General features: G+C 41.3%; 1 protein-coding gene across 3 annotated transcripts in view; it reads right to left on the bottom strand.

Annotated features, from left to right (window-relative positions):
• The window catches only part of mob2a (MOB kinase activator 2a), a 221,389-nt gene that overhangs the window by 47,884 nt on the left and 145,697 nt on the right, over positions 1-27,808 (bottom strand). Inside the window, exon 1 of one of the 3 annotated variants that reach the window (XM_078220646.1) lies at positions 22,514-23,277. The exons of 1 other annotated variant lie outside the window; for it this stretch is intronic. In XM_078220646.1, coding sequence (XP_078076772.1) covers positions 22,514-22,551 — 38 coding nt within the window. In that variant the 5' untranslated portion in view covers positions 22,552-23,277. Of the gene's footprint in view, positions 1-22,084; positions 22,450-22,513; positions 23,278-27,808 lie in introns of those variants that run through there. One more of the 3 variants, XM_078220645.1, reaches the window with a different exon arrangement.

Genomic DNA, 27,808 nt, shown 5'->3' with positions numbered 1-27,808 from the left:
TTAATTATTTGGATATAATTGCACAAGCTCTTAATGTTTTGCTATCATAGTAGGGAATGTATTATGAGGCGTTTGAGAGAAAAGAAATTAGTTTAGAAGTTGTAGCCACAGTATTAAAACGGCTGATCCATTTCAGTTTCTGATCAATGATAACCCCCAGGATATCAATGGAGTTGGATTCATTTTAGTGAACGTAAAGCACGTCATATATTAGATTCGGTTTTCCCAATTTTTCCCCCCCAAGCCATCAATTTGTCCTAACCTTTGCCAATATCATCTTACTTCACATTACTCAAATGTCAATCCATGCAACCCACTACCCCTCCATCCTCCCCACCCCCATAAATACACAAGACATTACCATAGTTCATGCTGTAATATAGGTCTGACAAGACCACTTTTCACATAGGAGCTTGCACTGTGATTAGCAGACTATTTTTCTATGGAGGGCCAAAGAGTTGAATACAACCCATTCTTGTTCAATGCTGTCATGATTATAGATTCCATTTGGGGTTACCACAAAACAACCAAATTGAGAATCTTAGTTAATTTCTTCACTTCTCAGTATAGGATTACTGAAGGTCTTGACTTATCATTTCTCTCTAAATCAAAGCCACTGCACAATTCAATATTTGCAATTTTGCTCACTGTTAAATAGACAGATTTGATAACCACTCCATCATGTTAAATAGACAGATTTGATAATCACTCCATACAATCTTACCACCTTCCACTTAGTGCTGAAAAATTATTTACACCTGAAATATTATCCTGTCTTTTCTCAAATGCCTAAAGATCTGTTGAACACGAGTATTTTATTTGCTTACAATTCAGTAATTTCAGTAATAATCTGCAAACAAGTTAGCATTATGTTAAGCATTCTCCCCATGAAACTTAAAACTTTTACATTGTGGCTGCATTTTGTTCATCTTAACTGGAACATAAATGCCACTGCCAGAGGATTCGAGCAAGATCTCTGTTGCCTAATTGATGAACTAGCAAAGTTAAAGCACTTACAAGAATGGGTATGGTATATATGAACATACCTTTACAACATTTAGATTGGAACTTGGCGGGTTGCTACACTGCTACTTGTACACACTGTTGCCAGTGGTGGAGGGAGGAAATAAAGTGGTGTATGACTGAGCTTTATTTTATTGCTGATGACACCAAGATTGGTGGAGTAGTGGATGAGGTGGAGGGCTGTTGTAGGCTGCAAAGAGACATAGTTAGGATGCAAAGCTGGGCTGAAAAATGGCAAATGGAGTTTAACCCTGATAAATGTGAGGTGATTCATTTTGGTAGGACTAATTTAAATGTGGATTACAGGGTCAAAGGTAGGGTTCTGAAGACTGTGGAGGAACAGAGAGATCTTGGGGTTCATATCCACAGATCTCTAAGGGTTGCCACTCAAGTGGATAGAGCTGTGAAGAAGGCCTATAATGTGTTAGCTTTTATTAACAGGGGGTTGGAGTTTAAGAGCCGTGGGGTTATGCTGCAACTGTACAGGACATTGGTGAGACCACATTTGGAATATTGTGTGCAGTTCTGGTCACCTCACTATAAGAAGGATGTGGCAAAGAGTGCAGAGGAGATTTACCAGGATGCTGCCTGCTTTGGAGGGTAGGTCTTATGAGGAAAGGTTGCGGGAGCTAGGGCTGTTCTCTCTGGAGCGGAGGAGGCTGAGGGGAGACTTAATAGAGGTTTATAAAATGATGAAGGGGATAGATAGAGTGAACGTTCAAAGACTATTTCCTCGGGTGGATGGAGCTATTACAAGGGGGTATAACTATAGGGTTCGTGGTGGGAGATACAGGAAGGATATCAGAGGTAGGTTCTTTACGCAGAGAGTGGTTGGGGTGTGGAATGGACTGCCTGCAGTGATAATGGAGTCAGACACTTTAGGAACATTTAAGCGGTTATTGGATAGGCACATGGAGCACACCAGGATGATAGGGAGTGGGATAGCTTGATTTCAGATAAAGCTCGGCACAACATCGTGGGCCAAAGGGCCTGTTCTGTGCTGTACTGTTCTATGTTCTATGTATGGGGTGCCAGTCAAGTGGGCTGCTTTGTCCAAGATAGTGTTGAATTTCTGAAATGTTTTTGGAGCTGCACTCATCTAGGCAAGTGGAGAGCATTCCTTCACACTCGTGACTTGTGCCTGTTTGACAGGAGTCAAAAATTCCTGTTGCAAAATTCCCAGCCTCTGAGCTGCTCTTGTCACTACCGTATTTAAATGGAAGTTGCTGGCCAATGATAACCCTCAGGATGTCAATGGAGGGGGATTCAACAATGGCAATGCCATGGGGAGATGGTTAGATTCTCTTTTGTTGGAGATGGTTCTGGCTTGGTACTTGTGTGACATTAATGTTATTTGCCACTTATCAGCCCAGGCCTGAAAGTTGTCCAGGTCTTGCTGCATATCACCACTGACTACTTGGCTATCTCAGAAGTTTCAAATGGTGCTTAACATTGGGCAACCATCAGCGAACATCCCCACTTCAGACCTTATGATGAAGAGAAGGTCACTGATGAAGTAGCTGAAAATGTTTGGCTGAGGGCACACCCTGGAAGATTCCTGCAGTGATGTCTTGGGGCTGAGATGTTTGGTCTTCAATAACCACAACCATCTTCTTCTGGGGGAGCTACAACTCCAACCAGCGAAGAGTTTTCCCCGTTCTCAATGATTTCACTTCTGCTGGGACTTCTTGATGCCACACTCGGTAAATGCTGTCTTAATGTCAAGAGCATTCACTCTCACCTCACCTTCAGGGGGATGATGGTGTAGTGGTAATTTTACTGGACTATTAATCCTGGGTGTTCGGAGGACATAAAGGTCAATCCCACCACAGCAGTAGGTGGAATTTAAATTCAGTTATTAAATAAATCTGGAATTTTTGTGTTAGTAACAGTGACCATGAAGTTACTGGATTGTCATAAAAACCCATCTGGTTCATAGAGAAGGAAATATTCCATCCTTATGCATTCTAGGCTACATGTGACACCAGACCCACAGTGATGTTCTTAACTCAAACTGTCCTTGAAATGTTCTAGCAAGCTACCCAGTTGCACCAAACCACGACAGGAAAATTGAAAAAGAAAAGCTTGGCATCAAATTAGGCAGCAGAAACAATGAAGGCACACTCTGACCAGTCAACACTGCAAAGTCCTCCTTACTGATATCTGGGGACTTGAGCCCAAATTTGGAGAGCTCTCTCTGAAGACTAGCCAAGCAAAAGCCTGATATTGTCATTCTCACCAAATGATACAGTACAGCCAATGCCCCAGACTCTTCCATCACTATTCCTGGGCATAACTGGTCCCATTGGCAGGGCAGACCCAGCAGGAAGTGCTGGTGGTGGTGAGGGGGGAAATTGGGAATTGCTCTGGGAGTCCTCAATATTTACACTGGACTGCAAGAAGTCTTTCAAATCAAATGTGGACAAGGAAATCTCCTGAGAATATCACCCTCCCTGAGCTGGTAAATCAGTACTCCTCCATATTGAATACCACTTGGAAGAAGCAGTAAATGTAGCAAAGGCACAGAATGTACTTGGGTGGGGGACTTAATTGCCCATCACCCAAGGTGACTTGGTTGCATCACTACTGACCAGGTTTTGAAGGGCATATTACAAGACTGGTCCTGCAGCAGTTGGTGAAAGAACTAAGAGGGAAAAACCTGCTTCATTTGACTTTCACCAATCTACCCATCACAGATGTATCTGTCAATCACAGAATTGGTAGGAGCGACCATCACACAGTTTTATGGACAAAACATCACATTCTCACACCAAGAATACCGACCATCATGCTGTACGGAACTGTCACCATAATAAATGGGACTGATTCAGAACAGATCCAGGCATCTATGAGGTGCTATGGGCCATCAGCAACAGAATTATATTCAAACACAATCTGTAACCTCATGGCCCAGAATATGCCTCAGTCTACATCATCATCAAGCCAGGGATCAATTCATAGTTCAATGAGTATACGAGGGCATGACAGGAGCAGCATTAGGCACACCGAAAAATGAGGTGCTAACCTGATGAAGCTACAACACACATGCCAAACAGTGCAAGTAGCCTTCAATAGACAGAATTATACCATCCCACAACTAACAGGTCAGATCTAAGCTCTGCAGTCCTGCCAGATCCAGTCATGAATGGTGGACAATGAAACAACTGACAGAAGGTGGAGACTCCAAAAATATCCCCATTCTCAATGATGGAGGAGCCAAGCATCACAGATGCCAGTACTCAGCCAATTCAGTTAATTCCAAACGATATCAAAAAATAGCCGAAGGCACTCGATTCTGAAGGCTTATGCTCCAGGATTAGCTGAGCTCTAAGCGAACTTGCTTTAATACAGCTACAACACCGACATCTACCCAACAATGTAGAAAATTACCCAGGTATGTTCTGTCCATGAGAAACAGGACAAATCCAACGCAGCTAATTATTGACCTATTCATCTAATCTTGATCATTGTGTAAGGTCTCATAGCCAGCATGGTCAAGTGACACTGATGCTCAGTTTGGGCTCTGCCAGAGTCCCTCTGCAACAGACCTCTGTTGTAAAGCTTTGGAGGCAATGTCTTCCTCACAGGTGCAGCCAACTCAAGTTACAGTCTCATTATGTTTTTGTTGTAATTATGATATCTGTACAGAGACTATCAGTCGTGCATTTAAAAAAAAAGATGGTGTATGGGAACACAAAAATATTGTCAGTTCCAGCGATGAATCTGATGAACTGGGAAGGGCTCTATTTCCTGGAATTCACAGAGATTATAATTAATGCTGACTCCTGTGTTATGGTTCATTGGTGCTCAAAAACCTATTAGAATGCGGAGATGATTATAATCTTCTAAAAGGAGCAAAATTACTTCCAGAAGGAAAGGAAATTGACTGCGGCCTTTTGCTGCCAGGCAGTTAGATAACACCCTAAATTCTGTCTGCATAAACTACATGCCCATTTATAGTCCTTGCTGCACGTATTGCTTTCAGTGGATTCTGGATAAACTTTGACTTCAAACGCTGCATAAACAAACATTCGTAATCAGCTTCCTTGTCACCAGTGCAAGTTTCCAATTGTGCTGTTAAATACCGTGGGAACCTTGCACCACTGGTTACTTACATTCTTTAGTAAGAGGGCATCTCTGGCCATCTTTGGCAAGAGTATAGCCTTGATGACTAGCAGGTTGAGATGGTTAATAGTTTCTACACTATTGATGATTGGTCCAAGGCCCTCAGCCACAAGGACATTACTGACCATGACCTTCAAAAGATCACTGATAGGCAGTCTCTTCAGCCAAACTTCAAAACTGAAATGAGATCTTCTCAAAGTTATTGCCAAAGAGAACAAGAGCTGTTATGAAGATATAATATGGCTTCACAAAATACTTGAAAAATAAAAGTACATGCAATATGTTGAATGGTTAAAGAGAAATGTGGCACTGCATTAATGCACTAGGATACACAATTACACAAAAGCATAACCTAATTCAGTTTCCACTGGCTTTGCATGATTTAAGAGAGCATCTCAAAAGTCTTGGTTAGAAGATGTAAGGAGCATGTGTCACAGTTGTCAATTCCTCAAATAGCAACTAAAGATCCTGATTGATAACAATTTTGACTTCACCAAGTTCCTCTAGATCACAGGAAAAAACAACTTTTATACCGTGACTTTAATGTAATAAAACAGTTCAAGGCATGTCACAGGATTGTAGAACAAAATGTGACACCAAGCCACATAAAGAAAAATGAGGACAATTAATCAATAATCAGGTCAAAGAAGTTGGTTGAAAAGAGGTGGAGAAACTTAGGGAGGGATCTCCAGAACAAGATTAAGACATCAAATTAAGTAACAGCCACCAATCACGGAGTGATTGGAAGTGGGGATGCTCAAAAGGCTAGAATTGGAGGAGCATCAATATCCTGGAAGTTATAGGGCTGGGGGATATTACAGAGGTTGGCGGCAGCAAGGTCATGGGAGGGATTTAAAAACAAGAATTTTAAAATCAAGGCACTGCTTAACCAGGAGCCAATGTCAGTCATCAAGCACAGGGGGCAATGATGGTCAGAATTTGATGAGGGTAGGACACGGACATTCGCAGAGGTTTTAAGACGACAATAGGGACATTACCAGACCTTGTTCGGATAATGCTAGCTGCAGGTTGAAATGCCTAGTCATAGAAGATTCAAATCTAGTCAACCCTCTGTAGGTGGCGATGAAATCGGACAACTGCGCTGGACTGGCCCATGGTACCCTCGGGCTTTTCATAATTAAACCAACCAAATTGATTTTATTTATTGTCACATGTATTCGTATACAGTGAAAAGTATTGTTTCTTGTGCACTATACAGACAAAGCATACTGTACATAGGGAAGGAGAGAGTGCAGAATGTAGTGTTACAGTCGTAGCTAGGGTGTAGAGAAAGATCAACTTAATGCAAGGTAGGTCCATTCAAAAGTCTGATGGCAGCAGGGAAGATGCTGTTTTTGAGTCGGTGAGTACGCGTCCTCAGACTTTTGTACTTTTTTACTGAAGGAAGAAGGTGGAAGAGAGTTTGTCTGGGGAGCGTGGGTCCTTGATTATGCTGGCTGCTTTTCCGAGGCAGCGGGAAGTGTAGACAGTGTCAATGGATGGGAGGCTGGTTTGAGTGATGGACTGGGCTTCGTTCACAATGCTTTGTAGTTTATTGCAGTCTTGGACAGAGCAGGAGCCATACCAAGCTGTGATACAACAAGAAAGAATGTTTCCTATGGTGCATCTGTAGAAGTTGGTGAGAGTTGTCGCGGACATGCCAAATTTCCTTAGCCTCCTGGGAAAGCAGAGCGTTTGGCTCTTGAATGGGACCTGGCAGGAGCTGAGATTGTTTCCACCAGCTAGCCATATAAGCCAAAACCTTAAATTAAGAATGGTACTGGCTGGACAAGTAACTGAAAGCTTACTTTGTGCTAGGAAGTTGTGCTAGTTTAGCTGATTAAGCTACAATGGTAGCTTTTTGCTCAAAAGCAGATTCTTATCCAACTCTCTAGTGGACACTGACCGATGGGGCAAAGGAATATTCATATCAAGTGGCCAGAAAAGTCAAGTCAACTTGTGCACACTTCTCAGTAACTTGGATTGGAGACCATGTTTGGTCAAGGGAATCCATTGCAATCAGACTATTCCCCAAGAAAAATTATAGTACGGGGCAGGATGTTGAATTTACATAGTGGTACAGCACAGAATAATGAACACTTCAGTTCGGATTTATCTGATAGCAGCCAAGACATGGAACGACTGTAGAACCAACTTCCTCATCAGGCACAGCAACTATCAAGTCTACCTAAGGTATTTTGGGAACGGTACAAAAGGTGACACAAGATGCAGAGTCCCAATTATTCATAAAGTCCAAAACAAAATGCATTTAATATACAACTTCCTGGGGTATTAAAAACATATTTAAGCCAGTGAGGCTACATAGTGTTGTCGCAGCACAAGATACTTGGATATGATCTAATTCACCCATAATGGCAAGCATACCCCTTTTTGATAAGATAGGGACAAAATCACTTGTCAGAAAGTTATAAAGGCATTACCTCAGTTCTTGGAAATTTCATAAATTGGAACAGAATAATCTATTCATGAAACTTACAGGTTCCTTGTGTCCTCAATATTAGTAAAAATAAATACAACCAGTACTATTTTGCTTGTTTTGGCAAATTAACTTTGCGTGTCAGAAATCCCCAGAATATTTCAACAAATGGCTCCTACATAATACAACAGGGCAGTTGCAATGCATTGAGCAGTAAAAGGGGCGCCTAATGAAAGCTACAAACTATGGGAATATTAGCTTTAAAGGCTATAATTTGAAAGAGCTATTGTTGGCTGTAAAGTTGGCACAAGGTAGGATTTTGCAGGAAATGAGTTCAGCTCTCAGAGTTTAACCTATCACGGACTAACAGTGGTCTCCATTGTACAGTTTAATTTACCAATTTAGTGACTCAAGTCTTACATGAATTGTTGCCTGCTTGTGTGCGCTGTGCAGACAGCCTGGTTTTGACTCTGAAAACTAGGAGGGACCTTGTCCATATATACTAACCCAACACCCCTCTGTTCACAAAGCATCTCTGTTCTCAATTTACCATGATCTTAGAAGGAACTGAGTTCTGGCTAGAAACTTCAATGTTACTCAGGTCTCTGCACTCTTGCATCAAAATAAAAACTGTTCAAATAAATGATAATTGCATAATAAACTTACAAAAGTAAATATCCAAATTTGAAGGAGCAGCATCAAAAGATTTATAATTCAAAACTTGCCATTTAAAACTTAAACAATTATGTCCAAGGATTCCCAGAGGAGGTGTAAGGGAGGACAAATTGGATACTGGAATCAACTACAAAGCCAATCCATGTCAGAGATCAATAATACTTCCTAAAACATGAAAAGCTAAATGTCTGAGGCTTGGGAAAAAAATAAATATTGCTTGCAGGGAAATATGAAGGTTTCCTATTTCCATTTCAAGCGATGGGATTTTAAACACGGGTAAGATATACATTTTGTTTCGCTACAATAGTTTTAGTATTTGAATTTCTTCTGAACACTGATTCTAATCCACTCACCTTGTCCGGTTTCTGTCTGAAAATTACACTATTCGTGGGATACTGTTAGGTTGGCACCTCCAACCCAAAACACGCAGTTACTTGATGTACAACCTGTCTAATATGCCCAACTGATGAATCAGGACTCCTCCACATTGGACGCTACTCAGAAGAAGCAGAGAGTTGCAAAGACACAGGATGTACTCTGGTGGGGGACTTCCCAAGATCCATCAAGCGTGGCTTAGTAGTATCAGTACTGACCAAGTTGGGTGAATCCTGAAGGTACTTGGTCTTGTCCTCACCAATCTACCTGCTGTAGATTTAGGAATTAGCACCACATAATCCTTATGGAGACAAAGCTCCGTCTTCACACGGAGGACAATCTGTTGTGATGTTTAACATGACCACCTGCTAATTGTGGTAAGATTCAGAACAGACCTAACAGCTCAAAACTGAAGCTCAGTGAGAAGTCCTGTATTCCATCACAATCAGTAACCTCATGGTCCACCATATCCATCATTCTATCATTACCGTAGGGTATGTATCACAACATGTCAGGGGCAGCACCGAGCAAACCTAAAAGGGTGAATTTTGGTGAATCTACAACACAAGGCTACTTGCATGCCAAAAAGCGGAAACAGAATGCTATGGACAGAGCAAAGTGATCCTACAACCAATGGATCAGATCAAAGTCCTGCCACATCCAGTCATGAATGACGGTGAAAATTCAAACAACTGATGAGAGATGATGACTCCGTAAACACCCCAGCCTTAATGATAGCTAGGTCCAGCATTTCAGTGCAGAAGAGGGGAGAGGCATTGGCCTAGTGATATTCTCGCTAGACTATTAATCCAGTAACTCAGCTAATGTTCTGGGGACCCAGGTTCAAATCCCGCCATGGCAGATGGAAGAATTTGAAATCAATAAAAAATAATCTGGAATTAAGAATCTACGGATGACCATGAAACCACTGCTGATTGTCGGAAAAACCCATCTGGTTAACTAATGTCCTTCAGGGAAGGAAATCTGCCGTCCTTACCTAGTCTGGCCTACATGTGAGTCCAGAGCCACAGCAATGTGGTTGACTCTCAACTACCCTCTGAGGACAACTAGGGATGGGCAATAAATGCTGGCCAGCCAGTGACGCCCATGAAAGAATTTACAACCATTTTCAACAAGAAGTGCCGAATGGATAATCCATTTGGCCTCCTCCTGAGCATCCCACCAACAAAGAAATCAATCTTCAGCCAACTTGATTCATTCCATATGATATCAAGGAATGGTTGAAGTACTGCTAGCAGCAAAAGCTATGCCCCCGACAACATCACAACTGTAGTACTGAAGACCTATGATCCAGAACTAGCTTCCCTCTAGCCAAGCTGCTCCAGTATAGCGACACCACTGGCAGCTGCCTGACAATCGAAATTTGCCCAAGTATGCCCTGTCACAATAAGCAGGTGATGCGCGACAATCAAGCACGAGGTACAAGGCTTCAGCGATTGAAGGCTTTTATTGACAAACAATGGAACTATCTAACACGAGTACACCAATCCAGACTGGAGGGGTCCCGCCTGAGCAGAGGGTCTTATACCTCTCCCCAGGAGGCGGGGCCCGACCGGGATGTGCCATAACAGCATCCACCACAGGTATATTAATCCCACAGTGTAAACACCCTAACCCAACAACAACATTATAACAACCCCCACAGTGGCAACACCCTAACCCAACAGTAACATTGGAATAATCCCACAGTGGTAACCAACGATGGTTCACCACAGCAGGACAAATTCAATCCAGCAATTATCCCTGTATCAGTCTACCCTCTATCTTTAGCAAGGTGACAGAAGGCATCATTGGCACTGCCATCAAGCAATAGTTACTCATGGATGCTGTTAGGTTCAGGTTAGAAACTCCAAAAGTGTTTTATGAAGCCCGCCTGAATCATAAGTTTTGCATTCTGAATTTAGCTAGCATAAGCATGAGATATTTCACTTCAAGTATGATTAAGTGACCCAGTGGGGAGCTTTTATCAAACAAAGTTTATTTAAGAATATAGTTAACACGTATAGTAAGAAAATTAGCAAGAACTTTTATCAATTACAAACAAGAAACAAATAATCATGATAATGTGTAACTCTTAACAAAGATCTCTACAATGTTCCAATCAAACCAATCTCATTGACAAAGACCCTTTTCACAGGTTTAACACAGACTAATGCTCACATGATACTGCGATAGAGGCCATTAGTTGAATTCTGCAGTCAAATGTTCTTGAGGCTCAGAACAGTTTGAAGACAAGACAGCTTCCCAAAACCAAGAGATTCTGGTCCAGCCCCCAACAACAGCAAGTTTTCACCTTTAAGGAAAACAAGATTTTGTTTTCACCTAACCAACAGAATTTTCAGAACAACAGGGAGTGGGGGGGGGGGGGGGGGGGGGGGGGAGAAGGGGAGAGAAAACACTTCTTTTTAGCTTGCTGTCCTTTCTAAAACTTAAAAACTCAAACCTGCAGCTCCAAACTGAAAATGAAATCCCTGTCACCTGACCTGCCTACAGTTTGTTTCGCCTCCCAAAAATGACATCACCCAAGGTTGTGTGTATGAATCAAAAAACATTCTTAAAGGTACACTAATGTCACAATGCTCAGTTTGGGATTATTGTTTCTATGTAATATTGTCAGTAATGCCCACTTCCCATGAACAAATACAAAGGCTCTGGTGAAGATTAAATCTATATGCTGAACGTTGCATCACTTATAGCATTTATTCTTTGAGCCATGAGGAATCCCAGTGAATGGTTTCACATGGTTTTTTCACTAACTTTCAAACAAGACGTAGAAACTATATTCTCTTCGGAAAAGTTCAGAAAAATAGATCATTCTCTTACAGGATGTAGCTTGTGAGGTTGTGCAGCTTTAAGCCATATTAAAAATGGTCAGAAGGGTGGACTTTAACAAAGAGGTTGTGCTGGAATCTTTGAATGGCATCAAGATAGATAAGTCGCTGGGTCCAGATGGGATGTACTCCAGGTTACTGTGGGAGGCGAGGGAAGAGATTGCAGAGCCTCTGGCGATTATCTTTGCGTCGTTGATGGAGACGGGAGAGGTGCCGGAGGATTGGAGGATTGCGGATGTGGTTCCTATTTTCAAGAAGGGGAATAGGGATAGCCCAGGAAATTACTGATCGGTGAGTCTAACCTCAGTGGTTGGTAAGCTGATGGAGAAGATCCTGAGGGACAAGATTTATGAGCATTTAGATAGGTTTAGCATGCTCAAGAATACTCAGCATGGTTTTGTCAAAGGCAGATCATGCCTTACGAGCCTGGTGGAGTTCTTCGAAAATGTGACTAAACACATTGACGAAGGGAAAGCGGCAGTGGTGGTTTATATGGATTTTAACAAGGCGTTCGATAAGGTCCCCCATGCAAGGCTTCTAGAAAAAGTGAGAGGGCATGGGATCCAAGGTGCTGCTGCCCTGTGGATCCAGAACTGGCTTGCCCAAAGGAGGCAGAGTGTGTGTATAGATGGGTCTTTTTCTAAATGGAGGTCGGTCACCAGTGGTGTGCCCAGGGATCTGTTCTGGGACCCTTGTTGTTTGTCATTTTCATAAATGACCTGGATGAGGAAGTGGAAGGATGGGTTGGTAAGTTTGCCGACGACACGAAGGTTGGTGGGGTTGTGGATAGTCTGGAGGGATGTCAGAAGTTACAGAGGGACATAGATAGGATGCAAGACTGGGCGGAGAAGTGGCAGATGGACTTCAACCCAGATAAATGCATAGTGGCCCATTTTGGCAGGTCAAATGGGATGAAGGAGTACAATATAAAGGGAAAGACTCTTAGTACTGTAGAGGATCAGAAGGACCTTGGGGTCCGAGTCCATAGGACTCTAAAATCGGCCCCGCAGGTGGAGGAGGTGGTTAAGAAGACGTATGGTGTGCTGGCCTTTATCAATCGAGGGATTGAGTTTAGGAGTCCGGGGATAATGATGCAGCTATATAAGACCCTCGTCAGACCTCACTTGGAGTACTGTGCTCAGTTCTGGTCGTCTCATTACAGGAAGGATGTGGAAAAGATTGAAAGGGTGCAGAGGCGATTTACAAGAATGTTGCCTGGATTGAGTGGCATGCCTTATGAGGATAGCTCGGTCTTTTCTCCTTGGAGAGACGTAGGGTGAGAGGAGACCTAATAGAGGTATATAAGGTGTTGAGAGGCACAGATCGGGTGGACTCTCAGAGGCTTTTTCCCCAGAGTGGAAATGGCTGCTACGAGAGGACACAGGTTTAAGGTGATGGGGGGTAGGTACAGGGGAGATGTTAGGGGGAAGTTTTTCACACAGAGGGTGGTGGGCGAGTGGAATCGGCTGCCGTCAGTGGTGGTGGAGGCAAACTCAATAGGGTCTTTTAAGAGACTCCTGGATGAGTACATGGGACTTAATAGGATGGAGGGTTATAGGTAGGCCTAAAAGGTAGGGATATGTTTGGCACAACTTGTGGGGCTGAAGGGCCTGTTTTGTGCTGTAGTTTTCTATGTTTCTAAGGGTGCTTGGAGATCTAATGCAACTAAATTGTGTAAATCTCTGCAAGTGCTCAACAGGTTTTGGTCACAATTTATCATTCTTCCCCCAGTGTATTCAAAATTCTTCTTGCACCTCGACATTAAAATGCACTGCAATTAATAACCAAATAAAACCAATATCCATTAAATTTCAGCTCTTCAGCTGCCACAGTTAAATTATGCAAACCCTGTATACAGTATGGAAGTCAGTTTTGTTTTATTCATTCAAGGGATGTGGCTTCGCTGGCTAAGTTAACATTCACTGCCCATCCCTAATTGCTCTTGAGAAATTAGAACACACTGCTGCTAATGTGCGTCAGTAGTGGAGGGAGTGAATGTTTGTGTCAATCAAGCAAACTGCTTTGGCCTGGATGGTATCAAGCTTCACGAATGTTATGATGTGGAGATGCCAGCGTTGGACTGGGTGGGCACAGTAAGAAGTCTCACAAAACCAGGTTAAGGTCCAACAGGTTATCTGGACTCACCTGATGAAGGCGCACCATTCTGAAAGCTCGTGATTCCAGAAAAGCGTGTTGGACTTTAACCTGGTATTACGAGACTTATTCATGAATGTTGTTGGAGCTGCACTCAACAAGGCAAGGGGAAAGTATCCCATCACACTCCTGACTTCTGCTTTGTAGATTGTGGACAGACTTTGGGGCAATCAGGAAGCAAATTACTTGCTACAGGATTCCTAGTCTCTGACCTGCTCTTGGAGCCAGAGTATTTATATGGCTATCCCAGTTCAGCTTCTGGTAAATGGATGTTGATAGTGGGGGATTCAGTGATAGTAATGCCAATGAATGGTATGGGGTGATGGTTAGATTCTTTCTTGTTGGAGCTGGTCATTGCCTGGCACTTGTGTGGCACGAATATTACTTGCCACTGATCAGCCCAAACCTAAACTTTGTTCAGTTCTTGCCGCATTTGGACATGGACTGCACTTTCACATCATTTAGATGGGGAACATGGGAAAAAACATAACGTGGAGGAGGGATATTAAAGACAGCCCTGACTGCTCCAACATATCTGACAGGAACCAACTTTGCGCAGAACTGGCAAGGGCCACGAAGTTCAGCCAAACAACTAGGGTGAGCGTTAGAAGAACCAGAAAATCGACATGCAATATTCACACACAGCCTTGGCCTCCCCAAATAAAACCTTCATAGTTAAAACATTTGGTTATTAAAATGAGATGCTTTGAATCCTGAAGTATTAAAAATTAGTTGACTTAAAATGCCTGCCAATACAGGAAGGGCATGTTGCTAAGAGGCTACACTCCCTCAATTTCTCACTTGTCGGGGATGTTTTTATCTTGTATTTGGTGTTGTTGAATAAACACAAGTAATTTCAATGTAACTGGTCACACTTCTAAGTTAGTTATTATACTGATGTCTACAATTTAGAATTGTTGCAACTGACAACTTGTTTAAATCACTGAAGACTTCAGCAACAACCAACAAACATTTCTGTGTAGAAAAGAATTCACTGGAATAAGACAAAAATAAACATTTGCACCGATATTGAGCTTTGACTCGGGAACTGTTTACTGTAACAGAAACCAAAGTCAATACCACTGCGATTGCCTTTGAAGTTCTGAATTTTCTACACAAACAAAGGAATGTTTATTTTTGCAGTAAATATGACAAAAGAATAGCTAGTCCAAGGACAAGGAGGACTACATAAAATAAACACATTGCTTTTATCTCTCCACTTAAATAGATTTCGTTTGCAGAAAGTTAGAGGAAAACTAACATTTTTGTTTTTTAAAATACTTTGGAGCAATGTAGCACCATCATTTACTCATGAGGTATGTTGATTAAAATTGGACACAGGTTGCCAATTCAAACTAGAAATATGTTTCAGAATAATTTCAAACCATAAACATGTATGGACACTGAAAAACCAGTGCTAAAACAATATTATATAAAACAAAACAGACAAAACAAATATCAAAAAGGCATTGAAAATGCAAATGAAATGAATTTAGTGTTTCAAAATTCCACTCCATTTTACATGAAAACTTGCTATGAAGGCTGGATTTTATTGGAATACAGCATTTTTCACAGTTTGCACAGGTATAGAATTTCCTGTGTTGAAACAGTGTGTGAAGGCAAGGAGAGAAGAGAAGCAAGAGCTGCTTCAATAGCCTTCTCTATACTCTAAATCATTTAGCCTTCCTCAGTATTAGAACCCTTCTCAAGGGAATAATTTGCTCAATTCAACTCCATCAGCCCCCTCAATATAAACTTCAATTAGGTGACCTCAAAATTTTCACCTTCACAAACAGAATAACACCTTCCATATAATTAGGTATCCAGAACAGTACACAGTACTACAACTTGGGCAAAAACACCATTCTACACAGGAATTTAACAATAGTTACTATGTGCACCATTTACATTAGAGTTTAGTTATGTTGCAACATCAGATGAAGAATTTGCTTTATCAACACTGTCTCCACTAGCAAATACTCAAAGTCTGATGAACTGACCATGGAATGCCAAAAATAATAATTTGCAGCAATAGGGCAATTTGCAGTGAAGTAATGCTTAGCTTATCCCAATCTGGGCATCATTATTTTATCTGGCTCCTGCATTTGGCTTATTTCCTTGCATTGAGTTTATAATCAGCCAAATGGCAAATAACTGATCAAAGCATAAAGGGAGAGCTTTGCCAAGGAAGCACTCATTTTCTATCAATTCAAATATATCACCTGAATATTATGTTCATCAAATTGTTAAATGAGGAAAACAAGTTTCATGGTTTGACCAAATATGTCCCTCAAGTTGAAACAAGCCAGTCCCAAGTGTTATGAAGTGGAGGTTGATCCCCCCCCCCCCCCCCCGAGAACTAACACCAAAACCCAAAGGGAGTACATCGCCTTATAATCTGTAAAAAGTGAGAGAGAAGTGGTGTGACCTGTTCTTCAGCATTTCTAGTGGCTAAATACAAAATAAATCCTTGACACTCACACTAAAATCAACACGTAACAATTTATTTATCTAACAGTGAACAACTTGACCAAACTATTAACAAACAAATAAAACAAGATTCTAATGGTATGCTGTTCCAATAAATACAATTTCCACTTATTTACAAAAACAAAGAATTGAGTTACTCTCTAAATTACTACCAGGTTTTGTATCTTCTGAAATATTCTGGGCTTCTCTGTTGATTCTTCTGCCTAAAACTTTTCTCTTCTTTGGTACATTTGTTATCTAGATGGCGCTTTGAGCTAGAAGCTGTGAGCTGTAGCAGTTGTTCTCTCCTTTTTGTCCCACTGCCCTCCTCTATTATATCTGTGATGACATATCAATATTTTCCACAATAGGTTTGGTCCTAGGTTGTCAAAACCATCAGATTTAAATTTAATAGGTTCCTGGTATCCAAGTGCCTAATTCAAATTGATTGGCTAAAGTCAAAAGCCTGTTGCCTAGTTAAAAACTGCTGCCTAACCGCTTGATATAATTTTTCATTTTGTGCTCTCTATATACTTGCATTTTTAAAAATCTAAGCACAGAAAAAGCACCATCCTTTAGAGGGACCATGCAATGCTTTCTCCCTAGCATTTTACAATTACCAATCTACAATTACTCTACCCAACTTCGCAACACAAAGAATTACATTTTTGTGCACCCGAGTCACAATAAATTGCTTAATCTCAATCTCAAGAGGGCACCACCTATGAGAACATTTGGGATTTATTCTTCTAACACAAATCACCAGAATCTCTTGCATTAAAGTTCTGCATGAAGTAACCAACAGACATATAGGTGCCTTTCCTTCAGCTGTACTTATGTATACAAGCAGACCCAAAAGGAAATACCCAAAGAGTCTATGGATCTGCATCATTAGTTCCTCCTGTTGCAGAAGCCATAAATACCACATTGCAGCTGTACATTAGACTCATGACAATGGGTCAGATGGTCTAAATTGATAGTTGACTTGCTATAGACCAAGATAGGCCACCCAGCATTGGCTTGGCAGTGGCCACATCTACAACATCGCTGAATTAAACTCTCAGCATTCCTTGCCCATCAACAGTGGGTGTACCTGCCCCACAATACTGCAGTGGTTCAAGGACGTGGCACATCATCACCTTTGCAAGGTCAATTAAGGATGGGCAATAAATGTTAACCTTGCCCACATCCCATGAACAAATAAAAAAATGTCACGATGAAAAACATAAGTTACTGAAAATTACTTGAAACATGATTTTAAAAAAAAGTTCTGTCCCCTATTGTGAACTGAACAAGGATTGGTGTCCAAAGCTCAGCACATACACAACAACCTTATCAGAAATATTTTAGGCATAGGTAACCTATAGAAAAAGGCACTCAAAGCAGGGAAGGAAGGGTCAATTAAGATTAGCTCGTGAAAGTAAGATCATTTCTTACTTTCATTTCTATGAAAGTAAGAATTCTTTTAGAATACAACTTCCAAGTATTAAAAATGTCAAGCTGTTTTTTGTAGTAAACTCCAAACCCAAGGGTGAGTACATAATTTCACTTCGGACCCTTACAGCTAGCACAGACAGACAGGACCTTTGTTACTGGTCAAGTCAGAAGACTTTCATTTCAAACACACGAACGAGCCTTTCCTCACAGATGCCAAAGATGAAAAACAATATATTCTCTGATTTTCTGTGCTATTAAGTCTCTTTCCTCCTCTCAGCCTATCAAAGGAGCATTCTGGTATATAAAGATAACATTGTGTCTACGAATTCACTATTCAGAAAGAATGTTAGAATATGGGGCAATATTTCTCAATGTAAGCCTTACAGGACAGTTCAACAAAACAATACAAATCATGTATTTAAAAGATTTGAGTGAGCACAACACATAGACAAGGTAAAGAAATAAAAAAGGCTATTTGCCTTCTCAATTAAAACAGCTAGACTTTTAAAATACGTGCATGTATGCACTTACACACTTCATACATTAATTTCTATTTAAACATGGCCCCATTTGGGAAGCAGACAAAACACAACATCTTTAGCCTTTATAGCTGAGCATACACAGTCTATGCTCGATCTTGTAAAACAGATGTAGACAGCCATACATTCCATACACCCACAAATCTCCAGGGAAAGGCAGACTTCTACAAGCATCGCCCTTCCTCCATGGCTGCAAGGAAATACATCAGCGACTTCTAAATATAAAACACTCATAAAAGCATATCACATTTGGCAATCCATAACTGCAAATTATTTTTACTTTTCACCTCTCATCCATCCATTTGTAATGGAAATGTACTTTTCTGTTGGTTAAACTAGGAGCTGAAAAATATTAAAGCTTCCCTGCACAAATTCAGAGTTAGTACCAGGTCTACAGTTTCATTGTTATGGCATAAAATGAATTTATTTATTCTGGCACTTCTTAAAAAAAAAATGGCATTAGAAAATCTTCTCAGAAGGAGTGGGACCACAAAACCTCGTCATTGCTTTCTCAGAACATTTTTGTGAATCTTACTCACACCATTAGTGAAAAAAGCGCTGCAGCTTGCTGCTTTTACACAGGTTACAACAAATTTAACTTTTATTAACGTCATATTGCACTGAACTGGAGAGGTTCAATAAAAAACCGAATACCACATCCTGTTCAAATCCAGTGAAAATTTTGCCTGGTTAATCAGTTTTCTTTAATGGTATTTGAGACTGAAAAACAGTTGTCCTTTTAAGTTAAATAAATCATGGAACTTTCAAGTCCAAGTTGTGTTACAGCAGCGACTACTTGCATTTTAACAGAATCACACAAAAACATCCCAATGCACTTCACAAAGGTGAAAAGAACATGCCTTGAGCAAGAGGGTTAGAGAAGGTGACCAAAGGATTGGCCAAGATGTTTTGAAAAGGCTTTTGAAGATGAGGAAGGAAATAAAGAATTCTATCCATGAATTATTTGGCAGGTTGTCTGATAATATGGAGATGGATGGGAGGTCAAGAGAAGTGCTGCAGAGGTAGAACTGGATGCCTTTATCATTCATATGGAATTTGACCTCGTGACTGTGATGTCACCATGAGCCAGTATGTAGATTAAAGAAAGGACAGGGCCAATCTCACATCAGTATGAGGTATCTCTCATGTGAAAAGAGCAAGAACAAGGGGGCGGAAGGAACTGTAGACTCCTCCATGCTTAGCACTGCTTTGTGGTAAGCCTGTGAGAGCCACAACGGAAGGTTAGATTCACATAACATGAACTGTCGAGATTTTAGCCAGACGAAATGCACCAGTAGTGAGGTGCTAACTGCATGATGACCCAAATCAGAACCAAAAATTCAGACCAAACATCAAGATAGACATAGCATAAACTGACAATATTCTAGCTAAGCGAAATTCACTAGTAGTGAAGTAGCTGTATGGTGACCCACATCAGAACAGAAAACTCAGACCAAACGTTTGCTCTGGTTAATAAATTACCTAATTTAATGTAAATCACTGAATTTTAAAATGTGAATACTTTTTTTCCTCCAATTTTCTTTTCATCTCCTCTTGAAGGTAGCAATCCAGCAGCCCAGCCCTCCAATTACTTGCCAGCCATTCTTCACTTACAATGATGCCAAACTATTAAATTGTGGTTGATCACACCCTGTTCTTTACCACACACTTTCCAACAAAGACAACTGGATAAGAGATCAGAAATGGGAATTTTTACTGCACTTTTCCTTCTCTCTCTGGCTCTGTGCAGTAGAGGAATCATAATCGTCCCTCCATCTCTTTCACTTTTACTCCCCCACTACTTTAGTTGAGAACTACAAATTTGTGGTCCGTATGCTTCAGGTGGAGAACTTTCGTACTGAGCTAACTGAAGATCCAAGAATTTAGGACTGCAGTACTAACTTTCAAAATTTATCCTGGGGCTCAGGTATTTACAGCTTTTGATACTTGCAATGCAGAATGGTTCTCTTAACAAAATAGGATTTTTCTAATTCAGGACAGTTATACTTTGCTAAAATACAATAAATTAAAATGATATGTTCCCCTACAATACAACAATGTTTGAAGTTCTAAAGTGCTCCAATGGATACAGATTACAAAAATGCGACATAAATGCAAGGCCATGCCTCAGGCAATGTAATGACTTTATAACATTCTGCAGCACAATTTGAAATCTAAATACAGCCTACAGTAATGCTGACCACTGTCCATGCATTGTCACTCCACAGTTAACAAACTCGATCTAGTCCCAGTGTTGAGAGTGACAAGCAGAGATCAGCTTCCTGCCTCGCTCATGTCACAGAGAAATCTTGATGTGAGGACCCTAATAATCACATTTTAATTTGATGTTTTTAAGTTTCCTTTGTACTTTGATTTCTGTTCGGGCTGTTCCCCCTCCTTTTTGGGGAGCTGCCCCTTTTACTTTGTCCTGATTTAATTTGAGTTTGTTTATTTGGTTTGACCTAAAAAGAGGGCAATGCCATTGACAGCAACCAAATATATGTGCATCACTTATATCTAATGCAATCAATTTAATTAGGCGTCTGGGAGAATTCTTACACTGAAGGAGTGGCATGGATGGCAGATGCACAGCTTTCCTACCATTGATGTCCACTTAAATATAAAAAGACTGACTTCTGGAAATTGAGCTGCACTGGAGACCAAGACGTCAATGGATCTCGGGCACTGTTGAGTCTAGACCACAGTAAGAAGTCTCACAACACCAGGTTAAAGTCCAACAGGTTTATTTGGTAGCAAATACCAAATAAACCTGTTGGACTTTAACCTGGTGTTGTGAGACTTCTTACTGTGTTCACCCCAGTCCAACGCCGGCATCTCCACATCGAGTCTAGACCAAGACAGTAAACCGGACTCCCTATTTTTTTAGCCCTGGAACTTCAAACAGCTATTAATAAAGCTCTCAATTAAGCAATGGAGACTGGTTCCAAGCAGGTGACTGGTATGTAGTGGTGCTGCCCTAAAATCTTGTGTCAATGCAACTCAATCTCACTGTCAATAAGGGAAACAAAACACCTCGTACTACATATGGCAGCTTTAAAATCAGCAATATGCATTTACTCTGAGGAAGGTGGGGATAGAAGAACAATGGAATCTACAAGATGTGAGAGATAGGGATGGGAACAAACCTGCCTTTAAACTACGTTAGTGAATATAGGTGGGACCTTTGAGAGTGAACAACAAAATGCATTGCAGTACCACATTGCTATACAAAACGTGCCAAAATCGGTGTACGAAGTACATTTCCCTGATACCTATATCTCAACCTTTATTACCTTGATATGCGAGCCAAGAATAGAAGTTCCAGATAGCTCAGCAACCTTTCCTTCTGAACTGTAATACTCTTGTTCCTTCTTCCCCCATCATCCAAACCTATTTTCTACGTAATTTGAGTGAAAAAAAGTCAAAATCTTGTGTTTGTACACAAATGACCCATTCGCCATTTGAACCACTGTAGAGCTCAAATAAGGCAGAATACTGCAACCACCTCCCCCCCCCCCCCCCCGCCCGCCCAAAGTTGAACTTCAAAGAAAGGAATTCTTAATTTGCATTATTCTGAACCATCAACTTAATGAAAATCCCATCTGTATGAATTGCTCTAACATGCGATTGTTAAAAGTGATATTAAGATCACTGCTAATGGCAACTAACTTGACGCGTGCTTAATCGTATCTTCACTAGAGCGGGGGTACCCGAGGCTCCGATCAATAAACTTTGACTGTCAATAACCTGAATTAAAATACGGCAGCGGACAAAGCAACCTTACGCAATGATGATCTGAAGTCAGTGCTTCTGAATGCGTAATGTGTGTGAAGGACGGCTCCGGCTAAAAGTAAACTTGTTACCATAAAGCAGTCTGGGCACACAATGTGACCGAAATTAAAACAAAATTCAGGAAAAAAAAGGAGAGACAATGGATGGTCCGATAAAAAAGCGGAAAGAAATGAAAAGCACATAGGATTCGCAGCGTCGGATAGTACCTAAACAAGACGCAATCGAAGCAGAACAGGATGTCCATCGAGCTTGCAGCTGGTCTGTTTACCTCCTCTTGGTCTTCACATGCTGTTCCCAAGATCTGCACTAACTTCCTCCTCGACTGCTCTGCCCAGAGGATCGTACAACCCCCGGTGGATGCAGTGGGGAAGGAAAAGACAGAAACATTTCTCACAAACACACACACAAACGGTAAACTTTCTGAAACCGAGGAATCTTTAACCCAACAGCGAATGGGACTGAGAGTTCAAACACACATCTGTGTGTTTGCCGAGGCTAGCTGCGGGTCCAAGGACGAACGGAACAAAATGCAAATCACGACTCGACAACGCTTTTTCCCCCCCTCTCTCTCCAGTTCTTACCTCACTGTTTACTTTTAAAGGCACCAATACAGAGGTCAGGAATATTAACTGTACCTGTGCAATGTGTACGATCCATTCCTCTTCAGCCTCATGTTCGCTGACAGGAGTCTTATGATGAAATCCAGAATGATTTTGTTAAATATAGATAGATCTTTTTTTAAAAAAACACGCTGCTGACGTTATTTTGCAACCTACTGCAACTCTATTCAAGGAGTGGAAAGGAACAGCCCTTCGACTACGTTAATTAAATACAAGTGGGAAACAATTACTGGAGACAAACGGCAGATCCAACCCAGAGACGGTCTCTCGGAGGCGATGGCCAAGATTTCCTTTAACTGCACCAATAAGCCACGTAAATAAAAATAAAATAAAACCTTCCAGTCTAATTGCATTGATAGCCTGCCACGGCCGTTCACTTGAATGATTATCTCTGCTTGAAATCAACTCCTCCTCTGCCACTGGATCTTTCTTGGCCATAAAATAACAGTGCAGATCGCTTCACTGCGCTCCCAGGGAAAACACAAGCAAGACGGATCTTCAGCCTGCCTTCTAGGTTAACAGAACATATTTTTTTGGGGAGCAGCGTTCTTATGCACCATTGATTCTGGATGGAAAAAGGAACAACTGAGCGCCGTTGCAACTTCCCAGGCACAGAAATGTCTTGTTTTTTAAAAAAAACTCTGGGCAGGCTGCCTTGCATAAATCACAGATGCACAGTGTGTCTGATTAGACTGCTCAGTTTTCCTTCCTGTCCACTTAATATCCCCGCAAATAGGGCTGCCCACTTGATTCCTGGTGAAACAAAAAAATTCCAACTGACAGTAAGTCTCTGTTAACAGGGCGGGTGAAGCAATAAAAAAGTATTTTAATTTTAGAGAACGCCCATAAACTGCATGTGCACTTCTCGGGCGGGCGGGAATCAAGAAACCATACTTGCAACTGAATAAAATAAGCAGTTTTATCTTAAACCAGGCAAAAACTTAAGACCCCCCTCACGAAACACAAAGGCCCGAATCCCCAGGGCCTATAAATAATGACTGCTGCATATGGTCATCTCAAGTTTCATGCCTTTTTCTAACCAAGTCCAACTGTATGTAGAATTAAAAGGCCCTAATAGTATCACACACACAGCAATTCTTAAATATATAGCGTCGTATCATTAAATAATTTAATTGCCCTACTAAACCTTTCATTAAATAATACTTAAAGCTACTGGCAGCCATTAATTAGATGCAGTGGAAATGTTATAGCATTTCTTTCTTGCCCTGTTGAGATCCATGGTGAAACAAGTAACATGTTCAAACTTCAAAAAAAAATTTTAAAACAGATCTTAGTTTTCCAACTTTATTTTCTCAATTAAGATTTCGGCTTCATGCTTCTCTATTTCTACAAAAAAGTTCCCAGACAAAAGGGGAGGGAGAGAAAAATTCACTGGCTTTATCTTTCCATAAACAGTGCCAGGTGGCGTCAGTCTGGGAGTTTGACTGGCTCGTCAATTTTTCCTCTTCCTTAAACAGCACTTCATGCTCATTGGGTACTTTGCCATGTGATGCATCACAGATGTAAATTTCAAATAAATTCATGGAAAACATTTAAAATTGAGCTGTGATTCCTCGAAAGAAACCCTCTGGACCACTGTTCAGATAAAGCAGTCTCTTTTGTCTCAGACTTGCAATCTTGCATTTTGCCTTTCTGCTTCTAGCAAATAGCTACCACCAGGATGATGGTTTTTAAACTTGACCAGAAACAAAAGATTGCTAGAAACACCCTGTTCGTCATCCAGCATCTCTGGAGAATGCAGACAAAGTTGAAGGTAGCTGCTCTGTTCCCGACAGTAAGATCTCTGATAGGCGATTGTAGCCAAGTAGCATGAGGCGATGTGCAGGACAAGGGTGTCTCATCAGCCTGGACCAGGAGAAGGCTGTTGACAGAATATTACACACCTACATGATGGTTGTGCTCTCCAAAATGGGGTTTGGAGAAGGAATCCACAATTGGACCCAACAGCACCATGCAAACATCAGCAGTGCAGTTGCAATCATCGGGTGGGGATCTCAGAAAGCTTTCCAATTAAATCTAGAGTTAGGCAGGGCTGCCTCTCTCTCCTATCCTGTTTTGTGTTTTGTATAGAACCCTTTGCTGAGTCTATCAGGAACGATTCAGGCATAAGAGTAATGAAGATCCCATGAAGTGGCGGTACTTGGGTCAAAGCCTCCCTGTACATGGACAGTCTCACCGTCTTTTGCTCGGATCCACTGTCAGTATGCAGACTGATTAACATCAGCGACCAGTTCAAACTGGCCTCAGGTGCCAAGGTAAATGTTGGCAAGAACGAGACCATGTTTTTTGGGAACTGGGCGGACCCACTCTTAGTCCCTTCATGTCAGACAGCCTGAGGCTGCTCAGGATCTGATTCAGAGGGACCAGGCTATATATTAGAAATTGGAAGGAGCAAGTAGGTATAATGAACCAAAAACTGGGCATGTGGGAGCAACGCTCCCTCTCCATTGCAAGTTAGAACCTGGTCATCAGGTGAGAGACAATCTGGTTACTGTACGTGACACAGGTCTGGCCCATTCCTCATTCCTGTGCTGTGACAATCACCCGAGCCATTTTCTGTTTCACGTGGGGATCTAAAATGGACTGTCATTGGGACGTGATGTACAAACCACTAGGGGGGAAAAAAACGTGCTCAACATCACCCTAATCCTGATGGCCATCTTTGTGCGGCTGCATCAAGCTGTGCGTAGAATCTCAGTATTCAAACGCCAGGTGTCACTGGGTACCTGTCCCCCGTGTTGCAAAGAATGGGTCTGGCCACACTGCCGTGGAACATTCCAAGGAGTTGGATAGAGCTGTATACCTATACCTTGTGGAAAAGATTTCTGCAAAAGAACATCTTTGACCACAAGTCCATCAGGCAGCAGTCTGCATGGAACGTCCTATGGGAAAAGGAGGTGACAGAGCCTGTCGGATGGTTCCCTGAGCAGACTGACAGTCATTTGGTAGAATGCCTCATCACCAGAACTTTCAAACAGGCACCAAGAACTAGTTTGGCTTATTGTGATAAAGATCCTCCCCATCAGATACTTCCTAAATGCCCCAGAGTCTCACCCCATCTGCACATTGCCCTTGAGGTGACTGTGGTGAGGAAGAGACCATTGCCCACCTCCTTGTCAGCTTGGATCTTATATGTTTCTTTTGTGGGGATCAAGAATTGGATTCAATTTGAATTTGGCTTTTGGAACAAGCAAAGAGATGGATTTGGGCTTGTCTGGTCCACTCCACGCATTGGCTTTGTAACTTTAAAAATGGAGTAAAATATGTTTTAATAGTTGAAGGTATAACCTTCATCAGAAATCTAGAACAATAACTTATCTGTTCTCTTCACTAATTCTGACTAACCAACACATTTTGGTTCTGTTTCAGATTTTCAGCGTTTTCAATTTGTTTTGGCATTTTGTTCACCTTTGACATTTGCACTGGAGCACAAGGACTGGGATTTACCATCCTTATTTTCGGGGAACAGCAGAAGATGTGGAAAATTGAGCAGTAGTCCCAAAATGGCTTTTGTACTGGCAGGATTTCCCCGCTCGATCGATCCTGCCCCCTGCCAATGACATAACAGGAATCCAACTTTAAAAGTTGGAATCCTCATTTAGATCAATTTGAATTTCAATATCAGGCCTTTATGCCTAATTGTCTCCCCGTAAAGTATCTAATCAGGTCAGTGTGAGGACATGCTAATGTGAATCATGACAGATCCCACATGATGTGCACAGAACCCATGGAGATGCACAGGTGAATGCAGCCCCCAGAGGAAGAGGGTACTTCTACTGCCCTGACACTGCCTGGGCATGGCCATGAGGTGGGGGGTGTCTGTGGTGGGAAGGAGGGGTTCGGTTTCACCTTTTCAAAAGCTTTATAAACATTTCCATTTTTATTCACTTACACCGGGGCGCACTTTAAAAGTGGTACCCCAATGTCATAGAAGGCCAAGTTGCTGATAGGGTGAATTAATTCAGGATGATATCATGGGACCCATCCCTTGAGCTTCTTTTGCCAGTGTGTCCAAAAATATGGTAGGCAAAGCCAGCAGCATAACCATTGGGCTGCCCTCTGCTCTTCCCGCCAGAGATGACACGGCCAAAAAATGGCAAAATCTCCCCCTCAAAATGAAAAATGTAACTAGAAAAGGTTATCAGGGAGGGGGAATGGCTATTAAAAAAAGTTCCAATCAGCTAGGCTTAGCAGTTGGGAAGGAGGAGTGCTGAACTCAGCATTTATCACATTTTCAATCTCTGTTAGTTTCGAGCAATCAATGTGAACTTTGTATAAACAGCTGCAATTGTCTCAGCACATGGGACGATAATTTTTTTAAAAAACATAGCCATTTTGTATTTAAAGAGAGAATCTCGCATCAGGATTTCTCAAATAAAAAGCTTCATCTTTTTGCGCTGTTAATTTTCTGCTTTTATTTTACCCAAGTGTCGCATGTGTTGGAAGGTATTGGTTTGAAAGATCAGAGGTTAAGGAAGGACAAAAGAAAGTAATACAGCAAGACTGTCAACCCCATTCCTTTTTGCGTCGCCCAACTTAAGTATTAAACTGGATTCAAAATGGAATAGTTTATTACCAGATTTGTATTTTTTTAATCTTTATATTTCTATACTATTCTCAAATTCTTTCTTTTTCCCCAACAATAACCCTGTTTTACCATGTGTTAATTAATAGCTAGGTCATTATGTGCATTCTTAAGGATCCTATCCTGATATTATTTTAACATCTAAGGTCACACAACATTCTGGAAACTTGGTTAGGCTCCGGTGGGTAAAATTTAAAAATTGTCAGGATATGCATTCCATGTAAGCTAACAACCATCATTGATGGTTTAGTGACCTTATGTACCCCTTTGCTGCCCACTTTGCTCTATCACACAGGCTCAACGAAGTATGCTCATGTCTGTAGAGTTAATAAACTGTCTTTATTTTCTATAACAAAATGTAAGAAAATTGACAGTTCTCACTATGAAAATTCCATATTCATCCATGTGTTTTATGTGAAATCAGGATGTGTTAATCTGATGTTGGGTTTCATCTCAAACCATCTTTTACAAAGAGCTGGCCTACAGAGCAAGGGTTCTCTATTATGGCTCACTGATCAGACAATCAATGAACTGCATATGGATTGCAATGAAATATGTTCCTGAGATGATGCAAGGTTCACCCACTGTAGTGAAAGCTGACACTGAATCTGAGAGAATAGCACAAAACATTAAAATTCTGACAAGGGCCTATCACTGGTGGTGTTGCCCCAGAGTTGTGGCATTAAGTGGATTGTCATTTGAGT

The sequence above is a fragment of the Mustelus asterias genome, chromosome 9 (assembly GCF_964213995.1).
Source record: "Mustelus asterias chromosome 9, sMusAst1.hap1.1, whole genome shotgun sequence".
Lineage (NCBI taxonomy): Eukaryota > Metazoa > Chordata > Chondrichthyes > Carcharhiniformes > Triakidae > Mustelus > Mustelus asterias.
Note: the sequence above shows the minus strand (reverse complement) of the source record. Positions and strands in the feature narration are given on the sequence as shown.